This window comes from Haemorhous mexicanus, chromosome 1 (genome assembly GCF_027477595.1).
Source record: "Haemorhous mexicanus isolate bHaeMex1 chromosome 1, bHaeMex1.pri, whole genome shotgun sequence".
Classification (NCBI taxonomy): Eukaryota; Metazoa; Chordata; class Aves; order Passeriformes; family Fringillidae; genus Haemorhous; species Haemorhous mexicanus.
In genome coordinates this window covers 6,558,379-6,582,162 of record NC_082341.1, presented here as the reverse complement: position 1 = coordinate 6,582,162, position 23,784 = coordinate 6,558,379, and the positions used below count along the sequence as shown (strand labels likewise).

At 42.3% G+C, this 23,784-nt stretch overlaps 1 protein-coding gene across 4 annotated transcripts in view; it reads left to right on the top strand.

The window, feature by feature from the left end:
* PRKAG2 (protein kinase AMP-activated non-catalytic subunit gamma 2) overlaps positions 1 to 23,784 on the top strand; it is a 214,294-nt gene that overhangs the window by 57,137 nt on the left and 133,373 nt on the right. For 3 of the 4 annotated variants that reach the window (XM_059839248.1, XM_059839266.1, XM_059839257.1), the window contains 2 exons: positions 9,583 to 9,654; positions 20,568 to 20,847. In XM_059839248.1, the coding sequence (XP_059695231.1) occupies positions 9,583 to 9,654; positions 20,568 to 20,847 (352 nt within the window). Of the gene's footprint in view, positions 1 to 9,582; positions 9,655 to 20,567; positions 20,926 to 23,784 lie in introns of those variants that run through there. The other variant, XM_059839284.1, reaches the window with a different exon arrangement.

The window sequence follows — 23,784 nt, the reverse complement described above, 5'->3', positions numbered from 1 at the left end:
GGAAGCACACTGCCTGTTGGAAATGCTGGCTTTCCCCTTCCCTCTAGGCTGGACAGAAACTGTGGGGGACATGACCAGTGACAGATGTCCTTAATGCCTTCCCAGAGCTAATCCAGACAGCCAGAGCAGGCAATGAAAGACTCATCACTGAAGTGCTCTCATGGAGCTGCTCTGGACTGGATCTGCAGCTTGCAAAGCCCTTTGGATTCCCACAGCATGAATGATGGATTGTAATTATTAGCGTTGGATGTCACTGCTCACTGGAAATCTAGGAGTGGCACAAAATCTCACTGACTCTTAGCTCAAAGTCAGTGGTGGGACATAAAGGGCATGCAGGCTGTGTTTGGGCAGAACACTGTACTAGGAGTGTGATAAAACCTTCTGGGTTGTCTCTGACAATTTGAGCTTTCTTCTGTCCTTGAGGGCATTTTATGTTGCAGCTTCAGCAAAATGCACCTTTAAATAAAGAGTTCAGAGTGTGATGAATGAAGACATCCATTCTTTGGGAAAAGAAAAAACTAGTTTATCTTACGAAATAAAGCCTATTAAATTTATTGGTCTCTTTTTACATGTGGTGCTAAAGGTATAAGAAAAGCCGTAGCAAAGTGACTGTAAACTTCAGAGAGGTGAAATTGCTCTCTGCAGCTGCAGAGTGATGTAGGAAAATGTGTCAGGAAAGCACCAGGAGGGGAATCTTTCCTCATCATGGACAGCATGTGCTTTTCCCCCTTGACCTCCCATTCTGCTCTTCAGCAAATGAAGCACAGAATCATCTTGTTCTTGCTTCCCTTCCTTAATTTCCTCCTTGCTTCTGCATTTTTTCCTTTTTTTTTTTTCCCTTTTTTTTTTTTTTTTTTTTAAGTTAAGGGACTAGGAGATCAGAGCAGGTCCCTTTCTTCTAATTGTCAAGATTATTCACGGTTAATGCCTGACAAGAATGGAAAGAGGAGGCAACAGGCAGCTGTCTTCCTAAATGCAGTGAACTGGAAAAAATAATTACAGTTCAAGTATTTGTGGCAGAGATCTTTTGCCTGGTGTGAATGTCACCTTTTTTAGTCATATATATGCAAGAGAAAACTCTGCAAGTCCTTCTCAGATAAGGCCATCAGTTGGAAGTTTTCAGTTCTGATTCTCTTTTGTTTTATTCTTCCTTGAGGACATGGTTTTTGAAGAGTTTTGGCCAATAAAAAGTGGGGAAAAACATAAAAAAATGAAAAGACACAGTGACTCAAAGGAGCTGAAGTGTGGAGATGACTTAGTAAGCCTCAGTATGATCCTTGTGTTGAATCCCCTTCAGATTGTTTGCTCCTGTGCTGCAGCGGCTCAAGTGTTTTCATTACATTATGGCAAAATCATCTTTTGTTTCCTGCAGTTCTGCTATTTCACTGTGGCTGAAGTTGTGTTTTGTAGCAAATGCTGGCTTTTCTCTGCAAATACACTGGGATCCAGTGTCTCATTTATGTAAGACAAACTCATAAGTATTGGAAAGCACTTTTATTGGCACTGAGTATGAGCCATCTGAAGGGTAACATTTCCAGTCTCCTGCAGTCCTTCCTCAGAGTCGTGTGTCTTGGTTTCTTAATTCCCTCATCACTTACCTAACCACATTTTCCAGGACTGAGGTGTGTTATCTTCTGCTTTTACCTTGTGTTTCTAAACTTTGGGTGCTTCTTAAATGTAATGTCTTTGGCCGAGCACCCAGGAATAGCCCTTAATAATGGGTTTGCATGTGCACCATGGTGGTGTCACAGAGACTATTGGGAATTTTGGTTTCTTCCCTGGCATGCTTTCTCTGCTGTTCTCTCACTTTCTCTCTCTGTCTCTCCTTTTTTTTAAGTGACATTTCATTATTTGCACGTTTGCTAGGTTGTCCATCTGCTGTTGTAACAAACACACTGCCAGTCACTGCTGTGTGGTTCGTGGTGTGAAGGAGCTGACAAATCAGGCTGTGGTATTTTCTGGGTGCCCCATCAAAGGGAGGAATGATGGATCTGACTCCACGTTCTCAGAAGGCTAGTTTATTATTTTATGATCTATGTTATTTTAAACAATACTATACTAATCTATACTAAAGAATAGAGAAAGGACACAGACAGAAAGCTAGAAGATACTAAAGAAAACTCGTGACTCCTTCCAGAGTCCCAACACAGCCTGACTGTGGTCATTAAGTCAAAAACAATTCACATCAAACCAGTCAAACAGCCACTTGTTGGTAAACAATGTCCAAAAACATTCCAAAGCTGCAAAACACAGGAGAAGCAAATGAGATCATTCTTGTTTTCATTTTTCTCTGAGGCTTCTCAGCTTCCCAGGAGCAAAGAGATTTTTCAGAAAAGATGACGGTGACACCAGGCTGCTGTGTGCTGGGGTAACCTAGCCAGGTTTTGTCATCTGATGAGGTGGGGAGCAGCATCCTCCACCACAACATTTCCACACAGCCCTGAGCTCTCTGCCCCTTATAAACATGATGGGGCTCCAGGCAGGGGGGATTCCATCCCACCCCAGGCTGTCTGTGCCCAGCTCATCTGCAAAGACTAAATCACTGATGAGATACAGTGGGGTTTCCTGGCAAGAGAGCACAAGGCTTGAAAGAAAACTTCATTTTTTTCTATAAACAACATAGGAATGTGTTCTAGTGACTTAAGTCTGAGATTGAGAACAACACAAAACACAATCCATGCTATCTTGAAAGTTTTTTTGGTGGATCTTGTCTACAGCCCCAGAAGCAAAAAAAAAAAAAAAAAACCAAAAAAAAAAAACAAAAAAAAAAAAAACCCAAAAAAAAAAAAAAAAAACAAAAAAACCCCAAACAAAAAACTCAAACAAACAAACAAAAAAAGTGAATTTGCTGTAGACTGCTAGAGATTAATGCCTGTCAGGATCAGTTAAGAATTTCAGAAATTAAGAAGGGTGTGCTGGATGCTGCCAGTATCCCATGATCAGGATAACTCAGGAAGGAGAGCTTGGAAGACAGCTGTTTTCAGGGAAATATCAAGGACTTATTTGTTTCATGGGTCTCTTTAATCCCTTCCCTGTAAAATTCTTAGTTTTAGCAGCTTTTTCTGCCCAAGTGGTGGCAATCCAAGCTGGAGGACCTGTGGTGAGAGCAGTGGCTTCAGTAGCTCCTAGAGTAGACCATGTCCACTTCTTATTGCAGCAGAAAGAAATGCTTTTGAATTGCTCATAGGCTGGTTTTCTTCTGCCAAGCTTTCATGTGTGAGGTTTTTTACACAGAACATTGAATGTCCCCATCCATTAGGGATGGGATTTTCACATTCTGAGATCTGGGTTAGGTTTCAGTCAACCATTACTCCCTAACCTTTTAGACAGTACCTCTTTGGGACTGAATATTTTCCATTTGTTCCAGGCATGTCATTTAGGGGGGCTTACCTTCTGTTATTTCAAGTCTGATGCTGTATCCACCTTGAAGTGCACACAGCTGGTCCTGCACAGTCACCCAATAATCCCTGGACTGTGCTGCCTCTGGAATCTTCATACTGTGGACAAAATCATAGAATCATTAAGGCAGGAAAAGACCTCTAAGATCAAAGAGTTGACTGCAAACCTGCCATCTCCACCATTTCCTCTTGTCCTCTTGCTTGTTTTGAGAGAAGAGACCAATTCCCCCCACCCCACCAGAGGGTGATAAGGTCTCCTCTGAGCCTCTTTTTCTCCAGGCTAAACTTCCCCAGCTCCCTCAGCTGCTTACAGGACTTGTATTCCAGACCCTTCACCATCCCCCTTGCCCTTTTCTGGACACTCCCCAGCCCCTCAATATCTGTCTTGTAATGAGGAGTTCAGAACTGAGCCCAGGATTCAAGGTGCAGCCTCACCAATCCAGTCTCTATATCTTATTTCTACCCTCTCAAACTCTCCAGACCTACATATTTGGGGTTTTTTTTGTTTTGTTTTGTTTTTTTTTTTTTTTAAATACAAATAGCCTTAAAAGTAATAGCAAACAGATAAATTGTAATAGCCTTGTGCAGCACAAAGCTGTCTTGCACAAATCCAACCAGCTTTGTACATCTGTTCCTGCCCACTCCCATTGAGTCATACCAAGACTTAGTCACCAGCATCCTCAGTCTCACAGTACAACTTATACATTTCTCTCCAAAACACATGCTACAGTCTAGATGGCATGGGGGAGTGAGAAAAGCAAAGCAATGAGCAACCTACTCCTAAAGGAATATAGGAATGTAGCAAGCCTTATTATACTTTACTATAGCTGGTACATCAAAACAACAATAACAAAAGGACAGAAATCCCTGTGTATGTAAGTTTTGAATCTCTCCTTGTGCAATAATGGGCTGATTTGTCATAAATCCCCAAAGGCTTCTAGATAGGATTGTTCTCAGAAAAAGAGAATTTTTTATTCAAGCAGAGCTACCAAGCTATGCCCTCTATTCCACAGAGATCAGACTGTGGATTCTGCTCACAGGCTATTAGCATATGTAGCATATTTGCTGTTCAGAGTTTTACTTAGGCTTGTAATAGGTACAAATTCAAGGTTGATCTAAAAAAATCTGCTGGTGTGCAGAATGCAATGAAAGAAACTGTTCACAGCTGATGTTAATAAAAATCCTGACCTTCTTTGTCCTTGCTAGGGTACTTGAAGTGCTCATAGCTCAGTAATATCAGCAAAGGAGGAGATTCTCTTGAGGTGTGATGCTGAGGAGTGCAGCTTTTATCAATCTTTTGTGAGATCAGAGCTCTTGTCAACACACAGCTTAATTCCACTGTATGTTGTTTTCTTTGTTTATTTTATTAAAGGAGCTGTCTCCCCATATTGAAAACTGCCTTAGTAAAGTGTCACCTTCTGCTTGAGTTATGTTGTAAAAAGAAACTGTAATGTCTGGCAGGCATTTCACATCCTTAAATCTGGTGCAATCCTAGCACATATATAGAACTTAGTGAGGCAGAAAAAGAATGCCTCAGAGGTGACACCATCCATAGTCAGGACTGCGTGATGCTGCCCACACTGGGACTCAGAAGCTGTTAATAGCTGAGGAACTCAGACTTTCAGCAGAGGTTGGTTATGGGGCTACCATGAAGCTCTTCTGACCTGTGTTACCTCTGAAATGTGGCCAAAGAGTTGACCATGTTCATGGGGACCCACCACTGTGGGCACAGATTTCACAGCCCCGTGTTGCTCACAGTCATTCCTCATGTTTGAATAGACAGTTGCAAAAGATGCCAGCAGGGAGCTGTTTGTGAAATTCTCTTTTGATACTCAGCCCTGAAATTGTGGACCACTGTCGAGTGGGGCCATAAAAAGGTCCTACTTGCACCCAAAATACATTGGAAATTGCTCTCTGGCCTGTCAGTCCCAGCATGCCCCAGCCCTTGCTGGCTCTTTGGCTTCAGCTCTTGCAGAGAAGCTTTATCAGCCTGGCTGCCAAAGCAGCCTTGAAACCAAACAATAATAAAACAAGAATCCTATTTATTCTGTGCTGTTCACTGGACTCAAGGCTTTAGTGGTGTGTTATTTAAGTATGCAGCCTCTGCAACAGAATTGTTGGAAGCCCATTTCTTACACCAAGGTCTCCAACTGCAGCAACCTCCAGACCAGTGTGTCTGGGCAAGCCTTTTTGGCAGGAATTCTCCCCAGTAAGGAAAGAAACAGTGAAACTGGCTGGAAAAGGTGAAAAATGGTTTGGCTAACCAGATCTTGCTCCTGCTATTTGACAGTGCTATGCCAGCCAATATATTTGTTTTCTGCACCCTCAAAAGTGGTTTTCTTTCCTATTCTCCAAATCAATTCTGAAAAAAGTTTCTTTGTTTTCCCAGTAACAGTAATTTTATTCATACTTCTTTTCATATAATCCCAAATATTCTGCTATAAGAGCTGTCAGAGGAAAAGGGGCTGGAATTGAGAAGGATCATCCTCTAGATGTAGGGGTAACCCAGACCAGAATCATGCTGGAGTTAGTCTCACCTTTGGAGGAGAAATTCACCTGGAGAATCTGTAACCTTCCAGATATCTGTTGTTAACCCAGAAGAAATAAAGAAAGAAGTGGTAGAAAAAATAAGTGCAAATGCAGACAGAATAATCCTGGCTTGCACTGGAAACTCACCTGTTGAGTTTTGGGAGATTTCCCTCCCCAGGAGGGAGCCTGATTGCTGAGAGGAGCACTGAGCCATGGCTCTGCTGTGTCACGGCTCTGCTGTCCTCCAGGAAAAGCTTTGCTGCCCCTGGGGCTGTGTTCTTCAGTGAATATAACAGGAGCTGCCATGACAACCTCTGTAAATAAAAGTGGATTGAAAACAAAATCAATCTGAGGCAGCTTTGTGGCTGTAAAGGAGATCTAAAGTGGTCAAGAGATCCTTTTTTCTAACAGGATGGCAGGAGTGATGTCTGGCTGTCAGCTGGAGCAGAGTGATGGGAGGATTGGCTAAGGAGCACAAGCATGACAGGAAAGCCAATGAAACTGCCAAACCAGGCTTTTCATACTCCTAATTCCAGGTCAGCAGCACTAGGACCTGCTTTTGCTCTGTACAGGGGTGATCACAGACTGAGCTCTCTGCAGAAGTTGTCTGTCCAAGGATACAATGCAGGACTGATGGACACAGGGCTCGATGCCATTCTGCAGCCAGGGCTCTGCAGTCTGAAGGACTCTTCCTCCTACCAGGACAGCACTGTGTGCCTTTGATGGAGTTTTAAATGTCTCTGCAGAACCATGTGGTTGTCCAGGGAGCTGTTTCCAAGTGGAGCAAAGCAGAGCTGGAGAGCAGCAAAGCTGTCTAAGAACAGCTTCAGTCCCCAGTCCCTGGCAGAGCAAGCCTTCTGTGTGTATCTGTTGGCATCAGATCAGAGCAGCCACAACTGTGACAAGGGCCAGGGCTGCACCATTGGTCTGTCAAAGGTTCTGTGGTATTTTGCAACACTTTTGGAGCAGTTTGGTTTTTTGTTTTTGGTTTTTTTTTTTTTTTTTTTGGTTGTTTTGGTTTTTTTAAGAGTTACTGTATCATCAACTTCATCATCACATGTGTTTCTGGTTAAAGAGGAACACAAGAAAGAAATTGTTATTTATCTGTATTCTGCAGAAATATTCATGAAGGGGAAATAACCACCTAAAGTTTCCTTGCTTAACCAACAGACTGGAATGGAGAGAGCAGCATTTGTAGCCTGGTATTTGATATATGTATTTTTTCCCTTCTGTGAATGGATGCCTTCATATCTAGAATCCAATGAAAGACTGAAAAATTGTTAGGTAGCAGTTACAATTATAGACTTTTTCACAGGACTAAAAGTACAATTATTACCCCCTTTGAAATGTTCAGCAGTGCTGTATATAATAAAAATAAAAAGGTCTCATGCTGCCCAGAAAGCTCCAGCTTCTGTTATTTTGGCTGACAGGTAGAGATTTGTTAGGGATGTAAAGATAGATGTAGTCACAATACCTCCATGGTATCTGAGAGTTACAAATGAGAATAGACTCATCATCTGGGTTTCATGATACTGTTAGACTTCAGACTTTAACATATATGTGGCTTTAAATTTGGAATTGTAAATGAGAACTGAAATTTAGCTCCTAGAAAAATAGTTGTATCTATCTACCCTCTCCTGGTTTTGAAGGTTTTTGTTCAAATAAGATATTTTGGTTTCATTCCTGGCAGTTCTAGATTTCTGAACAGGTTTTTCAACCCTGATTAGTAGATATGTGTCCCCTTCAACCCAGTTCTGCCATCCAGTCTCCAGCCTTCCTAAATAGCTGCTTTCCTTCCTGGAAGTTACACCAGGGAGTAATATAGAGCTACTAATATGTGGAGCTCAAAAGAGGTTATTTTCTTGATTTATTCCATGGAAAATTACTTAGCACACATCAGATTCCAGCTTCTGCCCTACTGAAGATGGGTAGAGGAAAGTGTTGGTAAATCCTCTGGCTAAATTAAACACAAGGGGATATGGTTTTGTGTAACTTTCATTAGGCTCCTAAATATCTTCACAGAGATTCTTCAATTAAGTCCTGCAGTAGCATATGAAGCAATAATATTAATGATGATCTGTATATTGATGGTGTTTATAAATGCCATTTAGAGTGAAATAATTTTTATATGGAGTAAGTAATTTTAATCTTAATCTCTTCCTTTGGTTTGGAGACGTTTCCTTATGTTGTATTTGCAAACAAAGATGATGTGAAACACAGATGCCCAGGCAAGAGGGAGATGTTACATAGTTGAGCTTTGTAGATAGTTCCCATTGAATGTGCATAGATAGGGTTGGGAGCAGACAGAATTTGTCAGGAATACATTTGTTTGGGGCCTAATGATTTGGGGCCAGCTTGGCCAAGCCTGGCTGCTGCATTTTTTTTTTCCCTTTTCAACTTGGCATGAATTACTCCCATGTGTTTCAGTTCCAGTAATTCAATATTTTGTTCCTTATTTTTGTTGCTCGTTATGTAACCAGAGTATTTTCAAACACTGCTAAGAATTATGCCTGAGTTACACACAATTTTTGAGCATATTTTGACTTTAGCATGATTACACAAAGCAATGTGATTAGACCTGTGGCTGCTCTGAATTCTGAAGACAAGCAAGCCCTGCAGACTTCATGGATGGTGCTAATTTTTAATTAAGCTCTGTTTGATCACAAATTAGGTTTACGTGAAATTGCTATTTATTTATATTTTGAACTCTTTTAAATGGATGCAGATGTGGTGGTTGAGAAGCACTGAATCATTGCATGGAAAGGGTGATGCCTCTCATCTGGGAGGTTGTTTTGGAGAGGTGTTCCTGACATTTAGAACACAATTTAGGACCCAAGATTCAGTTCTTCAGCATACAGTATTAGGCAATCTCATGCTTCTGGTCACAGAATTGCTCATTATGTACTTTTCTGATCAAACAGATGCTAAACTTGACACTAACATAATTTCTTTATGCATGTGGAAAGGAGCTCTAAAAACCCTGTGGCTGGAACATGAAGTATCATAAACAGAACAGACGGCAGGAGGTGGAATATAATTGTAGTTTGTTTGTGTTAGTTAGAAATGAGCATGTGCTTTTCTTATGGCTTTATTGTCTTCAGTCCTGCAGAATGGGGTGCTCCTCTCCCATTTGTGCAGGTGAATTGGTTATTTCCTCCCTGAGCACCATGTCAGTTTTCTCTGTCTTTTTTTAGAAGTTATGTATTTCTCAGAATGTTGACATACTTTCTTTCAGGTTGTGTTTATTGCCATAAATATGCTTTAAGATCATGCATCCCACTAAAGGCAAGACAGGCATTTGCTGAGCAAGTGGATGTGTTTCAATTATCATTTCCTACCAATTTTTCTATGGGATTTCAGTACATCCCCTTGAAAGTTTTAACACAGGACTTTTGACTTTGGCTGTGCAGGTGGGTTTTGATGGTGGTGTGGTGCAAGTGCTGCTGAGGGCTGCCTGTTCACTTGGAACTTACATCTGACATTGTTTCACAGCCCAGGAGAACCAGCAGAGCCCAGGTCTTGCTTGCCAGCAATTGCTGTGGGTGAAGCAGTGGGCACTCTGGAAATAGACCTGTGGGCTTCAGTCATGGGGCTCTCTGATGGAAGGAAGAAGGCATGAATCAAACACATCCCTTTTTCTTCTCTGTCCTTGCAGGATCTCAGCTCATTTGCCATGCCATTCCTGGACGGTGATGTGGAGAGCACGGACAAAAATGCTTCTCGCAAGGTAGGATTTCTCCAAGCTTCCCCATCCCTTGTGGTGCACACCATTTGTTAGGCTTTAAAAAGCCTGGGGTTTGCATCTTCCCTGCCATACATTAACCTGTTGAGAGTGGTGCACTAAGGCAAACCCAATGGCTTTTGCAGACCTTACTGTGACAGTGCCTGAGCAGTATAACCTGTGAAGGATGCAAGCTGCTGGTGGTATTGCTGGAAATTCTGCAGATGTTGTGTGTAACACAGCTGTAAATCAGTGAGGTGATGTTGCAAAGCTGCATTCTCAGGAATATCTTTACTTTACAAGATCTGAGGGCTTGCTGCAGAAATACACACTGCCCAAGGAGGAATCTGTGGCTGTCAGTAGGTTTTCCTGGAATTGCCTCCTGATGGCTGCTCTCTCTATGGGGGTTTTAACTGTTCACTGTCCTTGATCTCTCTGTCCTTGGCATTGGAAAAATGAACTGCCTTCATTTGCTGAAGCCATAGTGGTAGAGCCTTCCTGTGAACAGAATAGAAAGTTTCCTTCTCAGTGTAGGATTAACTCAAGGTTATCCTTCTGGAGGCATTGATTTGTTTTTCTGATGCTATTAAATTAAGCCAATGTAGTCACAGAGTTGGCTTGCTTTAAAAAGGATCAGGGCAGCACATTCAATGGATGACATTGGGGATGTGCCTGTACAATCTTCAGAGCAATAAAAATGGTGGGATTTGTCATCTTCAGGTCCTGGCCTCCTCATTTTCACAAAGCACTGAAGTACAAGCTGGTCTGCTAAATGGAGCCTCCTACCAGCCATGTTCTGGCCTTGGCAAAGAGGCCAAGCCCAGAACATGGCTGGTAGGAGGCTCCAACCCATAATCACCAACTAATAAGCACCCCCAAAAGCTGATCTTCAGCTACTCTTCAGGCCAATTTCACTGATCACACTATTTACAAGGCTGTGGACCTCCATGACCATTAAACCTGCTACAAGCCATGTGGCAGAGAATCTGCAGGTTTAGTTTAAGGCAGGCAATGTAATAAACACTCCTTAGTGAAGCTGATCTGCACCTAGAACAATAATAACTGAGCTCTGTTGACAGCATGAGTTTCTATTCCTTTGCACCTCACAGCTAAGAGCAGATATTTTAAGAATTTCTGCAATCCATCAGCAATTGAATAAGTTTATAACATTGTCCTTGTTCTTTTCTGTGTTGGACCTTTTAGACTGAGGTAGGAGAAGCTGGGAAACTCTTGTAGATGCCAGGGAAGCTAAAATATGCAGTGCTACCAAAAGGTGCCTGTTTGGAGGGTTTGAATAAGGTGAACAATGTGATGTGTTTGGAGGGGATAGTCATGCTGGAAGAAGGCAGGGGTTTCTGGCTAAAACTTGATTTTTCCATTTATCACCTTCTTTTCACAAAGAAAGGTGAGAAAGATGCATGAATCTCAGTCATGAGGAAATAATGTGCCAAGGCTCATTGGCCTGATGTGCAGAATTACATGATATAATTTAATGACTTCCACTCTACCATTCCTGAATCCTGTCATTTTCTTCCAACTGGTCTCTGGACTATTTTTTTACAAAAGCACAGAATCACTGAGGTTGGAAAAGACCTGAGATTATTGAGTCCAGCCTTAGATCACCACCTGGCCTTTGGTGAGTTAAAGTCTTGGGAGAACTGGAAGGACATTTCAATAGTTGCCTCTTTTTTTGCAGCATTGCTAAATTCTGGGGCAAGTTCTGCATATGGAAGAGCAACTGACTTTGCAATAACCACAGAGCTGGGGCTTAATATCTGAAGTTCTATTTCTAACTGACCTTTTTGACTGTGTAAGACCTAGTGGTTTTTCCTACTATTATACTTGAGCTCTGTTCAACGCATGCAACAAAATGGTAAGAAGGGAGATGGCAGCACCCCACTTCTGATAAAAAAAGATCATCTTTTAAAATCCATTGCCACACTAATGTAATTTTCCTCAAGGAGAAGTATGGGATTTTTGCTGGTAGTGAATGATGAGTAGCATCAGACTGCAGAATTTATTTAATTCGAACTAAAATGTTGCCAGTCCCTACTGCTGATACATAAAAATGTCCCCAAGATACTCTTCAAGGAGGAAGGTTTTTCATCAAGTTTGAAACCACTTGTATGGTGTGTAACTTTTGTCTATTAAAAGTCAGTATTTCATCAGTAGTTTGGCTTTTTCCATTCACTCATCATGCTGGAGACAGGCAGTTCATCAGAGATGTCTCTCTTCCTGCACTTAACTCTTCTGTCACCTGGGCTATAGATCAAGAGTAGTTCACAACCCATTTTTCCAATCTGCCATTAATTTAATTCTCTGTTCTTTTTGAAGGGCTTTTAGAAACTGAATTAACATTTTTCACAGAAACTCTCAGCAGTTTACCATGCAAGTGTCTCTCAATCATTATCCTGTGACAACAATCCTCATTATACAGCTAGGAAATTCAAGTCTAGAATTATTTGTTCAGCTTCACATAGAAATTTTTTGGCAGCAGTGGTAAAGTGACACACATTTCCTGAAGTTCAGCCTTAATCACTCCTCATTAATATGTCTACTATTATAAATGATGTATTCTTCTTTCCTTTATGACTAATGGCAGGAAGAGGATAGGGGTAATTTTCACCCTCCTGTTTTGAAGATGGAGAATATAATACTGTGAAGGAAGGAGAAATATTTGGCCTGGTGTGGTGGAGAAAGGTGCCTGGGACAGATATTTTTAGCCTTCTTATTGCCAGAAAAATGCCTTAACACTTGTGTGGGTGGCTTTGTCTAAAGCAACTGGTATTGCCATGCCCCATGCCCCATTTCTGTGGCTCTCCAGAAATGGCTTAAATCCTTCCTGCACAGAGGATCATTAAAGACAGAAATATAGACAAGGACAACTGGGAGCTAATAAGCAATCAACTTTACTGCATTTCCTCAGCCTGGGAAAAGACAGTGGAAGAGGGGAAGCTTAGAGACCTGGAAAATCATGTGTGATTGGGAGCATCATTCAGAAAATAATTCTGGTGCAGTGTGGCAGGGCAGCAGTCAGGGATGAGTGCCCCTCTGCACCCAAATGGCTCTTTCAATTTCAGAGGTCTTCACACCTTGAATGTTTATAGATCTTTCATCTCAAATGGAGGTCAAAGGATAAGGTGTGGAAATTACAGGAAACTGACAGCCATTGCTTTTAGCTTAAAGCCCTGCATTGTGAATGATCAAAAAGAAAAAAAATTACACAGGAAACTTTATTATGAGGAGTCAGCTAGCAAATTATAGATGGAGGAGGGAGGAGGTGGGAGAAAAGATGTTTGAAGAAGAATATTGATCCGTTTCTTTATGGCAATAATGGAATTGTCACAAAAATACAGACAACAGCTTTGAAAAGAAGTGTGCAATAAAATTCTTTTCTCTACGTGGAGACAAAGCTGGGGAGATGTTTATCTTAGATTACAAAGGTGGCTCTATCCTATTAATAGCTTAAGTGTCTTTAAAGCACAAGCTGTTAAAGTAAGATATTTTAAAATTAAATCCAAACAGCTCTGATGAAACACTTGAATGAAGTGGCAGAGCTTTCTCTGCCAATTGTTGATTGTGAATAAATTATGGAGCAGAGATGGAGTTTCAAAAGACTGCAAAAAGACAATTACTGTGTTAATATTTATGATGTTTGCAATTAGAATAATGTACAGGTTTGTCAAACATTAGTCCTGAGCAAAACACTGAAATAGCTAATGTTGGCTAGTTAATGATGCTGTTATAATAGACTCATTTGGATTGAAATTAATTGTAAATGGCTCTTATTGAACAAATGTGGGGATTTAAATGAACTATAAATTGGGTTGAGAAATGTCATAGCATTGGTGTTGTGTATATAGAAAAGTAGCACAAGTCATTTTATTTAAGAAACTGTAATGAGACTGAATAAACATGGAGCCTAGTAAATGAATAAAAACCTGGCTGCTAAAATAAATGAAGACTCACCAGTGGAAAATTTTGTTTCTAGGCAGACAAAACATTCTACTGAACTATATCATACCTTATCAGTGGTTTGAAAGATAGACAGACTCATTACTGGTACAATTTGTGGTTCATTTGAAAATGAAAGGGGAGAGAGGGGTAAATTCTGAGCAAGAGACTCTGATGCAGAATGACATGACTCACTTAAAACATATTTTGCAAACAAACAGCCCATCTACATTTGGCCAACTTATATCAGTTACACCTAAAAACATTTAATGAAGACTTTTGGGAAGTCTTTCAAGAAGCCTGGGTTAGATTTTGAGAATAGCTGTAGTAGTCAGCTGTTTGTGGATTCTGGATGTGACTCAGTGGTTAAAGGATTAGTTTGGGTTCAATGAACAGAGGTACAATGTACAAATGGAGGAATAGAGTGAAAGTAGAGGTTTTGTTCCAACTGTGTTTGGCACTAACTCACTGTTCTGCTATCAGCAATGCAAGGAAGTGTTGGTGAACTAGAGTCAGACTATTGCAGGAGTGACTCCAATATTGAAGGATTCCAAGCAATGTTTTGTCCTGCTACTGGTCCCAGAATTCTTTTTGTTTTGTTCAGTGACTCGTGGGAATGACACAAACAACCCCTGGATAAGGGAGGGGAGGAAAAAAAAAAAATTCATCCCCTCCTTCCTCATTCACTGGCAAATAAATCTCCTTTGGATTTACTTTTAATTGTCCATTTTTAATGATCACTGAAGATGGGGAGCAAGTCCTTGATAGTGCCACAGCCTTGGCACAGGGCACCTGCAGTGGATGCAGGGAGCTTCAGGGCAAGGGCATGTGCAACAACCACTGCACTGTGATGTGCACAGCTCCTCCCCATCCTCTGCTTTGACATAAATGTACTTAGGGATTAGGAACTGGACAGGGAGCAGCCCTGCTCTTCCCTTTCCTAATGCCTGCTTTCTGTCTTTGAGCAGCCCTGCTCACTGCTGGAAACCTTCCCCTGCCCATGTGTGCAGCAGGGCAGAGCTCTCAGAGCCTGCCAGAGCAGCCAGCCCCATCCCATTGTGGTTTAATCTGGGAAAGTGTCATTGTACTTTAGTTTGGGCAGTGACATCTGTGACCCTGGAAAACACGGTGCCAGCTCAATTGGTACAGCTCATGCAGAAGGAAGGGGACCAGTGGTGCTGAATGTGACACTGGGAGAGCAAGGCCTTCATTACCTTTCAGTCTAATGAAGTCAGCTCTTGTGTCTCTGTGAGCTCTTTTATTCCAGCAGAATGAGAGAATCATCCAATTAACTTTATCAAAGGGCTTTTCTTGTTGGGATTCAGTGGAAGGGCAGGAAACAAGTGCAGACATCTATCTGGTGTATTGTCTCTAATTGTGTTTACTGTCCCTGTCGAGGATGGTGGGAGGTAATTCCTTTTCTGTTCCTTGCCTTTCAAAAAATTTTTAAGTGAAGAGGCAAAAGAAAGGTCAAATAAATCACTGTTGTAAAATCAAACAGAACTCCATAGTGCTCCATAAATTTCCTCACTGTTCAGGGTTGAAGAAAAACAGAACAGAGCTCAGGAGCATTTCATAATTTTCACTTAAATTCAAAAGGATTTTGAAAGGCTGTTTAGATTGAGTCCATTTGTATTTGACAGAAATTTTTTTTCACCTTGTTTTGAGAAATGAACCCAAACTGAACCAGAACCAGAGATTTCTCAGAGAGCATCCTCTGGGGAAGGCTTTGTGCTCAGTCAAGGATCTGTTGCTGGAGCACCCTTGGCAGGAGAGCAGAGGGGATGGCTGTGAAGAGATGCTGGGCACAGGCAGTGCTGGATTTCCAACACAGTCTCTGCCTGGCCATGGTCAGGGTCTTCTCAGCAGAACTCATTGATTTTTCTGGGCATGCATCTTTGGCAGGACACTTCTCTCTCCTGAAGTTCAGTGCTCCTTAAATTCTAAGTTTGCACTAGAAATTTCTTCTTTTTGAGGACTTTATCAGGCAAAAAAAAGAATGATCAGGTTTCCAATACAAAGCAAAGGAATAAAAATAGCAGTGTTGGGAAAATTTCTGCCTGTGGCAGGGCTGAGATGGGCGGTGTGAGGATGACAAGAGACCAGTTTGTGGTGAAATATGAATAGTTTGCTATCTTAGCCCATTGCACTGGGGATTATCATATGGTAGTCATTAAGTGTAGTGCACTTCAATATTTCTTGGGGAATAAGATGAAGAATTGCAAGCCAGGTAAGAAAATAGATGAGGAGAAAGATTGGTATTGAAAGGGTGAGTGCTGGATGAAGGGACAGAACTGCTGGGATTTCCCCAGCGTCACTCCTGAGTCTTTGCCAGTAAAACTGAGACAAAAAATAGAAGCACAGCAACCAAATTTGTTGCAGATGCAAAGGAAATTGGTTTTTTTAATCATAGGGTAGGATCTTATACAGGAAGACCTGGATGATCTTCAGGGTGGATAATTCTTAACAGCACAAGATACAAAGTTGTTCACTTGATGTATGTTAACAAGAGCAACAAGTAAAGGAGGTCAGGGAATGTTCTCTTGGTCTGAAGAGGAAAGGTTTGGGCACAACCCTGTTGCAGAGCCAAACTCTGGGTTAGGAGAAAGGGAGAACAGATTAGGAAGAGAGAAAGATTCCATCATCCAGGTGAAATGACAGGGGCACTTTTCATAGTCTTATTCCTTGTAGTGAAATCTTCCAGAGCTGCTTGACCTGGGGCGAGTGCCCCACCATCACTTTATGTTTCACTCAAAAATGGAATGATGAGTCTGCTAGATACCAAACACTGTAAGACATGTCCTGTTTTGTTGCTTTGTTTTCAACAGTGGAGAGTTCTGGATGTATTTTCAAAACATGCCTGTGATCACTTAGTGTGTAAAACTGGGCAAAATCTCTCCCTGGTCCCCAGCTGGGGATCCTTTTGTGCTTCACCTCCCTTGGGATCACATTGGCAGGCTGAGGGCAGGGTTACCCTGGCACTAGCACCAAGCTGCTAATTTAGCCCTATTCCAGCTCCTCTGCTCTCTGCAGGCATAAGGTCAGGGGCTGACATTTCTCTCCAGAACAACCAGTTTTAAGATTTAAGGTGTCCAGTGTTGGGCAGAGAGCTCAAAGATCCCATTTAGTCATTGCACAAAGCCACCACAAGAAATGTTTTGTTGTTAGTTGGTTGGTTGGTTGGTTGGTTGGTTGGTTGGTTGGTTGGTTGGTTGGTTGGGGGTTTTTTGGGGTTTTGGGATTTTTGTTTTTGTTTTGTTTTGTTGGGTTTTTGTGGGGGGGATTTGTTTGGTTTTTGTTGGTTTGCTTTTGTTGGTTTTATCAATAGCTGAACAGTCTTAGCACTTAGAAGAATTTTTCAATTTTTTTATTAGATGTTATTTGTGCATTGATTAGTGTTGTACTTGCATTGTGTGTTTGGATTCCTTATCTCCAGGAGGCAAATTATCTGTTTGGGATAAAATGAGCCATACCCCCATGTGCATTTCTATTGGTTTTTAGGTGTGTTTCATTTTTCTGCCCATTCTCTCTTTACAGCTTCTCCTGGACCAACACAAACTGATTCACAGTGTTTACTAATGTGAGAAACCAGGGTGTAATACTTTTATTTTGCTACTGAAGCTCAGCTGGGGGAATAGTTATCTTTCCAAAGCACATGTGGGAGTTTTCAGCCCACCTGCCTATCATAGCTTTAGGGAATGAGTCCAAAAAGCATGAAAAACAGGCTGAGGAATGATCTAGCTGTGTAACCTGCCTCTAGCATCACTGCCAGAGTTGTCACACCAAGTCTGCACGGGCTGATGGAGTTTATTCCACAGCAAAGATTCTTCTGCATTCCCAGCTGAAGCATGAAAATGAGCATTGCCTGATGACTTCTGGATATGCTGTGATAACTGTTGCTGCAGGTTTTACTTGCAGAAGTACCTAATAATCTTTCAAAACTTGCAATCCATTAGCCACAAAGGATATTCTAAGCAAGCAATCCTGTTGTAATTCTCCAAGCAAAATCACAAGTGTTTACCCACCGTGATGGTGGGTGTAACCTGTGTGTAATTAACAGGCTGGGGAAGAATTCAATGCAGTAATTTCCTTTAATTTGGTAGCATGCACATGTGTATTTAGCAGTGTGCCCCTGGTGCTCTGACAATTAATTAATTCATCTGCTTGGCACGATGGAGAGAAAGCAACTGGTTGTGATTGCAGTAAATAAAAACACCCTGCTGCTTCTGCTCAGAATTTGAGAACAATTTGTTTTTGTCATGTACAAGAGAATACTGACCTTTTTTACAAATTGTTGTTTGACATTTTCCATCTCTAAAATTGCTTTAGTTTGTAAGGACACAGCAGTTGTTTTGAAGTGTCTCCTATCAGTGTGTCATTTTAACCAAACAAGCATGCAAAAAAAAAGTGAACAGGCAGCATTAAGAGTAGTGCCAGAATGAGATCCTTGGCTTTACAAATGTCATGGCTTGTCACTTTAGGAAAAAATATAATGAACTTGCCATCCTGGAAACACACCTAAACTACAGCAGCAGTGGCAGATTTGTATCATGACTAAAATAAGCTAGAAAATGTTCTTACTCCTGACTTTCAGGCAGTAGATTTGGCAGCAGACCTATTTAAATTGCAATGCAGAAGGAGCTGCCATGGTGCAACTTGGTTGTTTCTTGAACTGTGTAGTTGGGAAGAGAACAAGGCATAAGTAGTCTCAGATGATTTACAGATGATATTTTAGTAAAGTTAATGAGCTTTTATGAGAAAGCTATCACTTTGGGACTGTTTTACCCATGACAAAAGTGCAATTTGTTTATTAATTTCCTATAGTGTGGTTATTATTCCTGGTCTCAGTTGAGGGACTGTGCCCTATTATTCTTGATAAATACTCACTGGGAGACAGTCTGAATGCTGGAGGATTTAGAGTGGGAATAAAGGAGATACAGTCCTCATGGCAGAATAGATTTGTAGTTTGGAATGAGTTTTCAAGATTGCACATAGAATCCATGGCAGAGCTAGGAGTAAACCTGAGCCTCAGGCAACTGCATTAAGCATGAAACACTGCTTTTTCCTTCTCTTGTGGAGACTGTCCAGAGACTGTTGTTGCTTTTGGTAGTTGCTATTTCTTCAGTTAGAATTGATTTATCTTTTTCAAAAACTTCCCCTTGAGGGCAACTGCTCCCCTAATTCATCTGTAAAGAACAGGTATATGTTTGAGACATTTTTGCCTACACTGTCAAAAACAGGAATGCAGTTATAAAAAAAGTTGTTCTGTCTCTTGTCAGACACCTCTGTGCTGTGCAGAGGAACACAGAGCAGAATTCATCATCTAACCAGGGCTGTGCTGGCACAAGTCTGTCCCCCTCCCAGTGACCCACACTGTTTGTGTCCATCTCTCAGACGAGGTGCCACTTGCCCTTTGGGTTAGAAACCTTCCCAAAAGGGAGATTGTAATCTCTGCAGGACTTTCTGCAGATCCACACATCAGGACCTGCTCCAGCTCTGTCCCATCCCAAGTGGAAAGAGGAGCTGGTCCAAAGTGTGTGTGCAGGACACAGAAAGGTCTGCAAGAAGGGGGACCCTGGGTTATGGAGGGAGCAGCTATTTGGCCATTATGCTGCTTGTGCATATTTCTACACCTGTTTTGGAGCTGTGAATAAACATTATTTTGAAAAGAGAGTTATTTGCACGGGTTTTAAACTTTGCTGACCATTTTAGTTGGGTTCATACAGACAAGCCCTTCACCAACCCAAAGGACAGCATATGTGCCTGTGAGGTTTCCTTTCATCTCAATCATCCTAATGAAAGATGTTTTTTTTCCCTAAAATGACTCCCATGGCAGCAATGCCTTTACCTAACTGGACTGACACACATCAGGAGGCATCTTCAAGGCCTGCTCCACCCCTCCTGGTTTGTGTTGAGTAACTGGGCAGGGAGGAGCAGGCATGCAGGGGGCTGTGGCCACATCCACCTTGGCCTTGGCTTAAGCATTCCCTGGTGACCTGGAGCCCACTGCTGCCTTCTGCCAGGAACAGAGCCCTTCATTCATGAGAAATGCCCCCAGCTAAAACAGCAGCCTTATACCCACAGAACTACTTTGTGCTTCCAGAAGGAAATAAACTCTCCATATAGCCCAGGCACGTGCAAATCCCACAGAGATCTTGGGTCAGCTTCTGTTAATTGTATAGGGAGGAGAATTTAATCTTAGTTCCTTTTTTTTTTGTTTGTTTGTTTTTCTGGGTTCTTTTTTCCCCCTCACTGGTGAGCCTGCACAGTGCAGAGCTGTGCTGTGCACAGATATTGACACTGCTGGAAAGGCAGCACAGGTCCCAGAAGGGATCCAGCTGTTAGAAAGGTCATAGCCCAGCTCAGGTAATTAGCAGGAGCATCATCACTCTAAATGGCTCCTCTGTTTTTGGGATAGGAGTTGCAATCCCACAGCTGTGGCTGTGGCAAGCATCTTGGAGCCCTGTCAGGCACTTGGGGGCTTGTGTGCTGTGCTGAGTCACATCATGGGATGGAGATGTAAGAGCTGTGGGTGGATGCTTAAATCCATGGGGAAGACTTTGGGGCACCATGTTGCCTTAACCACAATCATTCATTGCCTTAAGTAAATTCGTTGCCAGGCACCTTTCACTTGTCTGAGGAAGTAAAAGGGGTTTGTGACAGATAAAAGCAGTAGACAGATTCCTGCATTATATGTGTGATAATAAAATGTGTGCACACCTTGAAATGGTTTTGTGGAATTCAGGGTGTCTTTAGGAGCAAGGGGCAGCATGAGGCCAGAGAGTGGCACACACACACACCTGGGTGTCAGTGAGGCAGGTGCTGGGGAAGGTGAGCTCTGGCTAATCCACCCCCACAAACAGGAGTTGGCTCTTGTTGAGACAAGTTCAGAGATCCTGGAAGCCTGAACTGAACTGAATTAATGGAAAGTGTTCTTTTTTTCTTCCTTCTTGTCTCCTCCTCAGGTGGATGAAAGCTACTCGGCCGGCAGTCCTTCCAAAGGCCTTTTCTCCAAGGGGCTCCAGAACCGACCTTCCAGCCCCGTTTCTGCCCCTGTGAGATCCAAGCACAGCCCTGGCTCACCCAAAACAGTGTTCCCCTTCCCCTACCAGGAGTCTCCCCCACGCTCCCCACGCCGAATGAGCTTCAGTGGCATCTTCAGGTCCTCCTCCAAAGAGTCTTCCCCCAATTCTAACCCGTCTACCTCTCCTGGGGGCATCAAGTTTTTCTCCAGATCAAGAAAAAGTAAGAAATTGCTCATGTTATTTCAGGAAGATACACGGTACCTCTGGGCTTGGCCCATTCTTTACCTGCGGTAGTGAAGTAAGTGCAGATGAGGCATGTGCTAATTGTTCATTATCTCTTTCCCTGACCATGTCTTGTGGGTTTCTGACGTGCTGGCCTTTAGGTGTGACTTCTGCAGGGCCATGGACACCTCAGGGGTGCCTCCACAGGGCTGAGCATGGAAATCACACTCCTGTGCTTTGTTTGGAAATCCTTTGTCCTCGTTAGTGGGAGTTTTCTGGGTGGTTTCAGCGAGGCTGGTTGGATGTCAGTGCCAACAGCTGGAGATGTTCATGGGATGTGTGGTGGAGGTGGGCACTGACATGATGTCACTCAGGAGTTAAAGGTTCTGAAGACTCCAAAGGGAATTTCAGCTGTGTTCTTTAATTGGTATTTATTTGCCCTATTGTAGGAGGGGCAGGCACCCTTTGCTGGATGGAAATAAATTTAATTTGTTTCCAGTCAAATGACCATTAAGGTGATATTTGAGCTCCTCTGCAAGACTATGAAAGGCATAGCAAACCCCCTTGGCTCAGAGCAGTTACTATATACAGCTTTATACTGGGCAAAGATTTCAGCTCTTCAGCAGCCTGGGTGCTATTAACACACTGCTAGAACTCAGAAATGAGCAGGATTGAGAATGTGTTCAATTTTAAAACTTTCTTACTGAACAAAGTTTCCCAGTGCTGGTCAACAAACCAAACCTGGTCTGCCTGAGGGTTTGGTGGCTGTGGGAAAGGAGCAGAGTTAAAGGGGAAAGAGAGGAATAATATGTTGCTGGATTGTGAGACCACAGTGAGTTTTCTGTCTGTTAACAGAAGAAATAATGAAAAATTGTTGGCAAATCTTCAGTGACAATGTAGGTAGAGAATTGGTCATGCATACCTGTGTTTGGCTATGTGTTTCCTGCAATGTATTTATAATTTTCAGTGATTTTAAATAGAGAGGGACCTTCTCATTTTTCTTTATGAGAATTTATGTTAAAATCATTGGCTTTAATCAGAACAAGTTATTTCATAATGACTTGTCCACAAGAACACAGCAATCAAAGCCATGCAGGATTTTTCTCTTGGTTTATCAGAAGTGCTGCTGAAGGTTAATTGAAATGGTTTCTTTTCCACTCCTTGCTTCTCTCTAAAACACCATCAGGAGATTGAAAGTAGGAGTCATTGTTTCTGAAGGACTCAGAGAAGGCTCTAAACATCTATTCAAGGGCATTTGTTCATCCCTGCTTGAAGTTCAAGTATGCTTTTTATGCTCCCCTCTTGTTCAAACTTCACAATATTTAAAATCCATTGAAGCTCTTCTTGCTATTCCACAGAGGTTCAAATATGGCCTTTCAATTCTGGCAGTGTTCTGCTGATGGGCTGTGCAGAGAAGGGCTCTCTGCTGCATGAATAGCAGCAATTTAGGCTGCAGAGCAAAGCCATCCTGGGACCTTGTAATCAGCTCATCTAAGCAGCCAGCACTATTGAAGTCCTAGCTAGGTACAACAGAATATTAAATAAAGGAATCTTCCAGGAGTCAGCAAAATCCTTTTGATAAGGTCACATCACTGCCTCAGGAGCAGGCTTGGAAAGGGGCCATGCTATATTTGAGCTCACAGAAAATATCCATGACCCTGCTGCTCTGGGAGCCTTGCAGGAATTGCACTGGGCTTGGGTGCTCGTGGTCTTTTGTTCTTAAGGCAAGAGAGAGCCTCTTGGAAAGGGTGTGCTGATTTTAATTGGTGTTTAAATTGATAACTCTTCTCTTCCCACAGCTTTTTCCAAAACAGGACATTTATTATCATGCTTTCACAGCATTTAGCTCTCTTACAGTGACTCTAATGCAGATACCTACCCTTCACCACCACATTAAAGTGGATTTTATCCAGAATGTGATAAACAGGGGCAGCAATGAATTAAACTCTTAGAGTTTACTCTACTTAATTAACTCTGATAGGATTTTATTTAGCAAAACCCTTTAAGGACTTACTTCTGGAAAAGTATGTGTTAGCATTTCTGCTGTATTATTATATTTTTACAAGCAATACTTTTGCATTCTGCTACTTTGCAAATAGAGTAACCTTATGTACTTCAGAAGAGTAAGTTAATTGGTTATGTGCTACCCAAAAGAGGTTCTCTGTGGCTTGAACAGCATTTCCTGGCAGATGAGACTTCTCAGACACTCCTCAGACCAGATACCTCAGGCTTTTGCAGAGGTGCTGTGCTGAAGAGCTCTGAGAAAAGCTAAAACATCACGTGGCTGCACATTTCTAAAGGTGCTTAAATGCTTCACTGCTCAAGATTGTCACAACCTATGTGATTAAAATCCCATTTGGGGTGCCTGTGTTAGAAGTGAATGGGGCTCAGGCTGTTTTATCAGTTCTCAGAAAGTGAGTGCATTGAGATCAGCTGGACTTGCAGTGTTTGCCTGCCTTTGCATCCCTGCTGGTGCTGCATTAATTGCACTAAAATTAAAATTAACTCTGTGTTGGGCTGCACTCTGAGGATCACCAGCAGGTCGAGGGAGGTCATCCTCCCCCTCTGCTTGGCACCAGTGAGGCACATCAGCAGTGCTGGGTCCAGCTGTGGGCTCCCCAGTACAAGAAAGATGGGGACATACTGGTCCAGCAAAGGCCATTGCACTGGGGCTGCAATGCCCCAGTGGTGTAGGGGGAGGGGAAAAAAGGAGGAGAAGAATTTTGTGCTGTCTTCAGATTCCTAAAGGGGTTAGGACAAGACAGTGCCAGCCCCTTCAGGGATGCCCAGAGAAAGTGCAGGAGTCAGGAGGGAAGTGCCAGGAATGTGTAGGGGAAACGTTCTTGCAGGGGCTGGTGTGGCAGCAGGGCTCCAGAGGGGCTGTGAAATTGTTGCCCTGGCAGATTTTGATAAACTGACTGGACCAGGCTCTGAG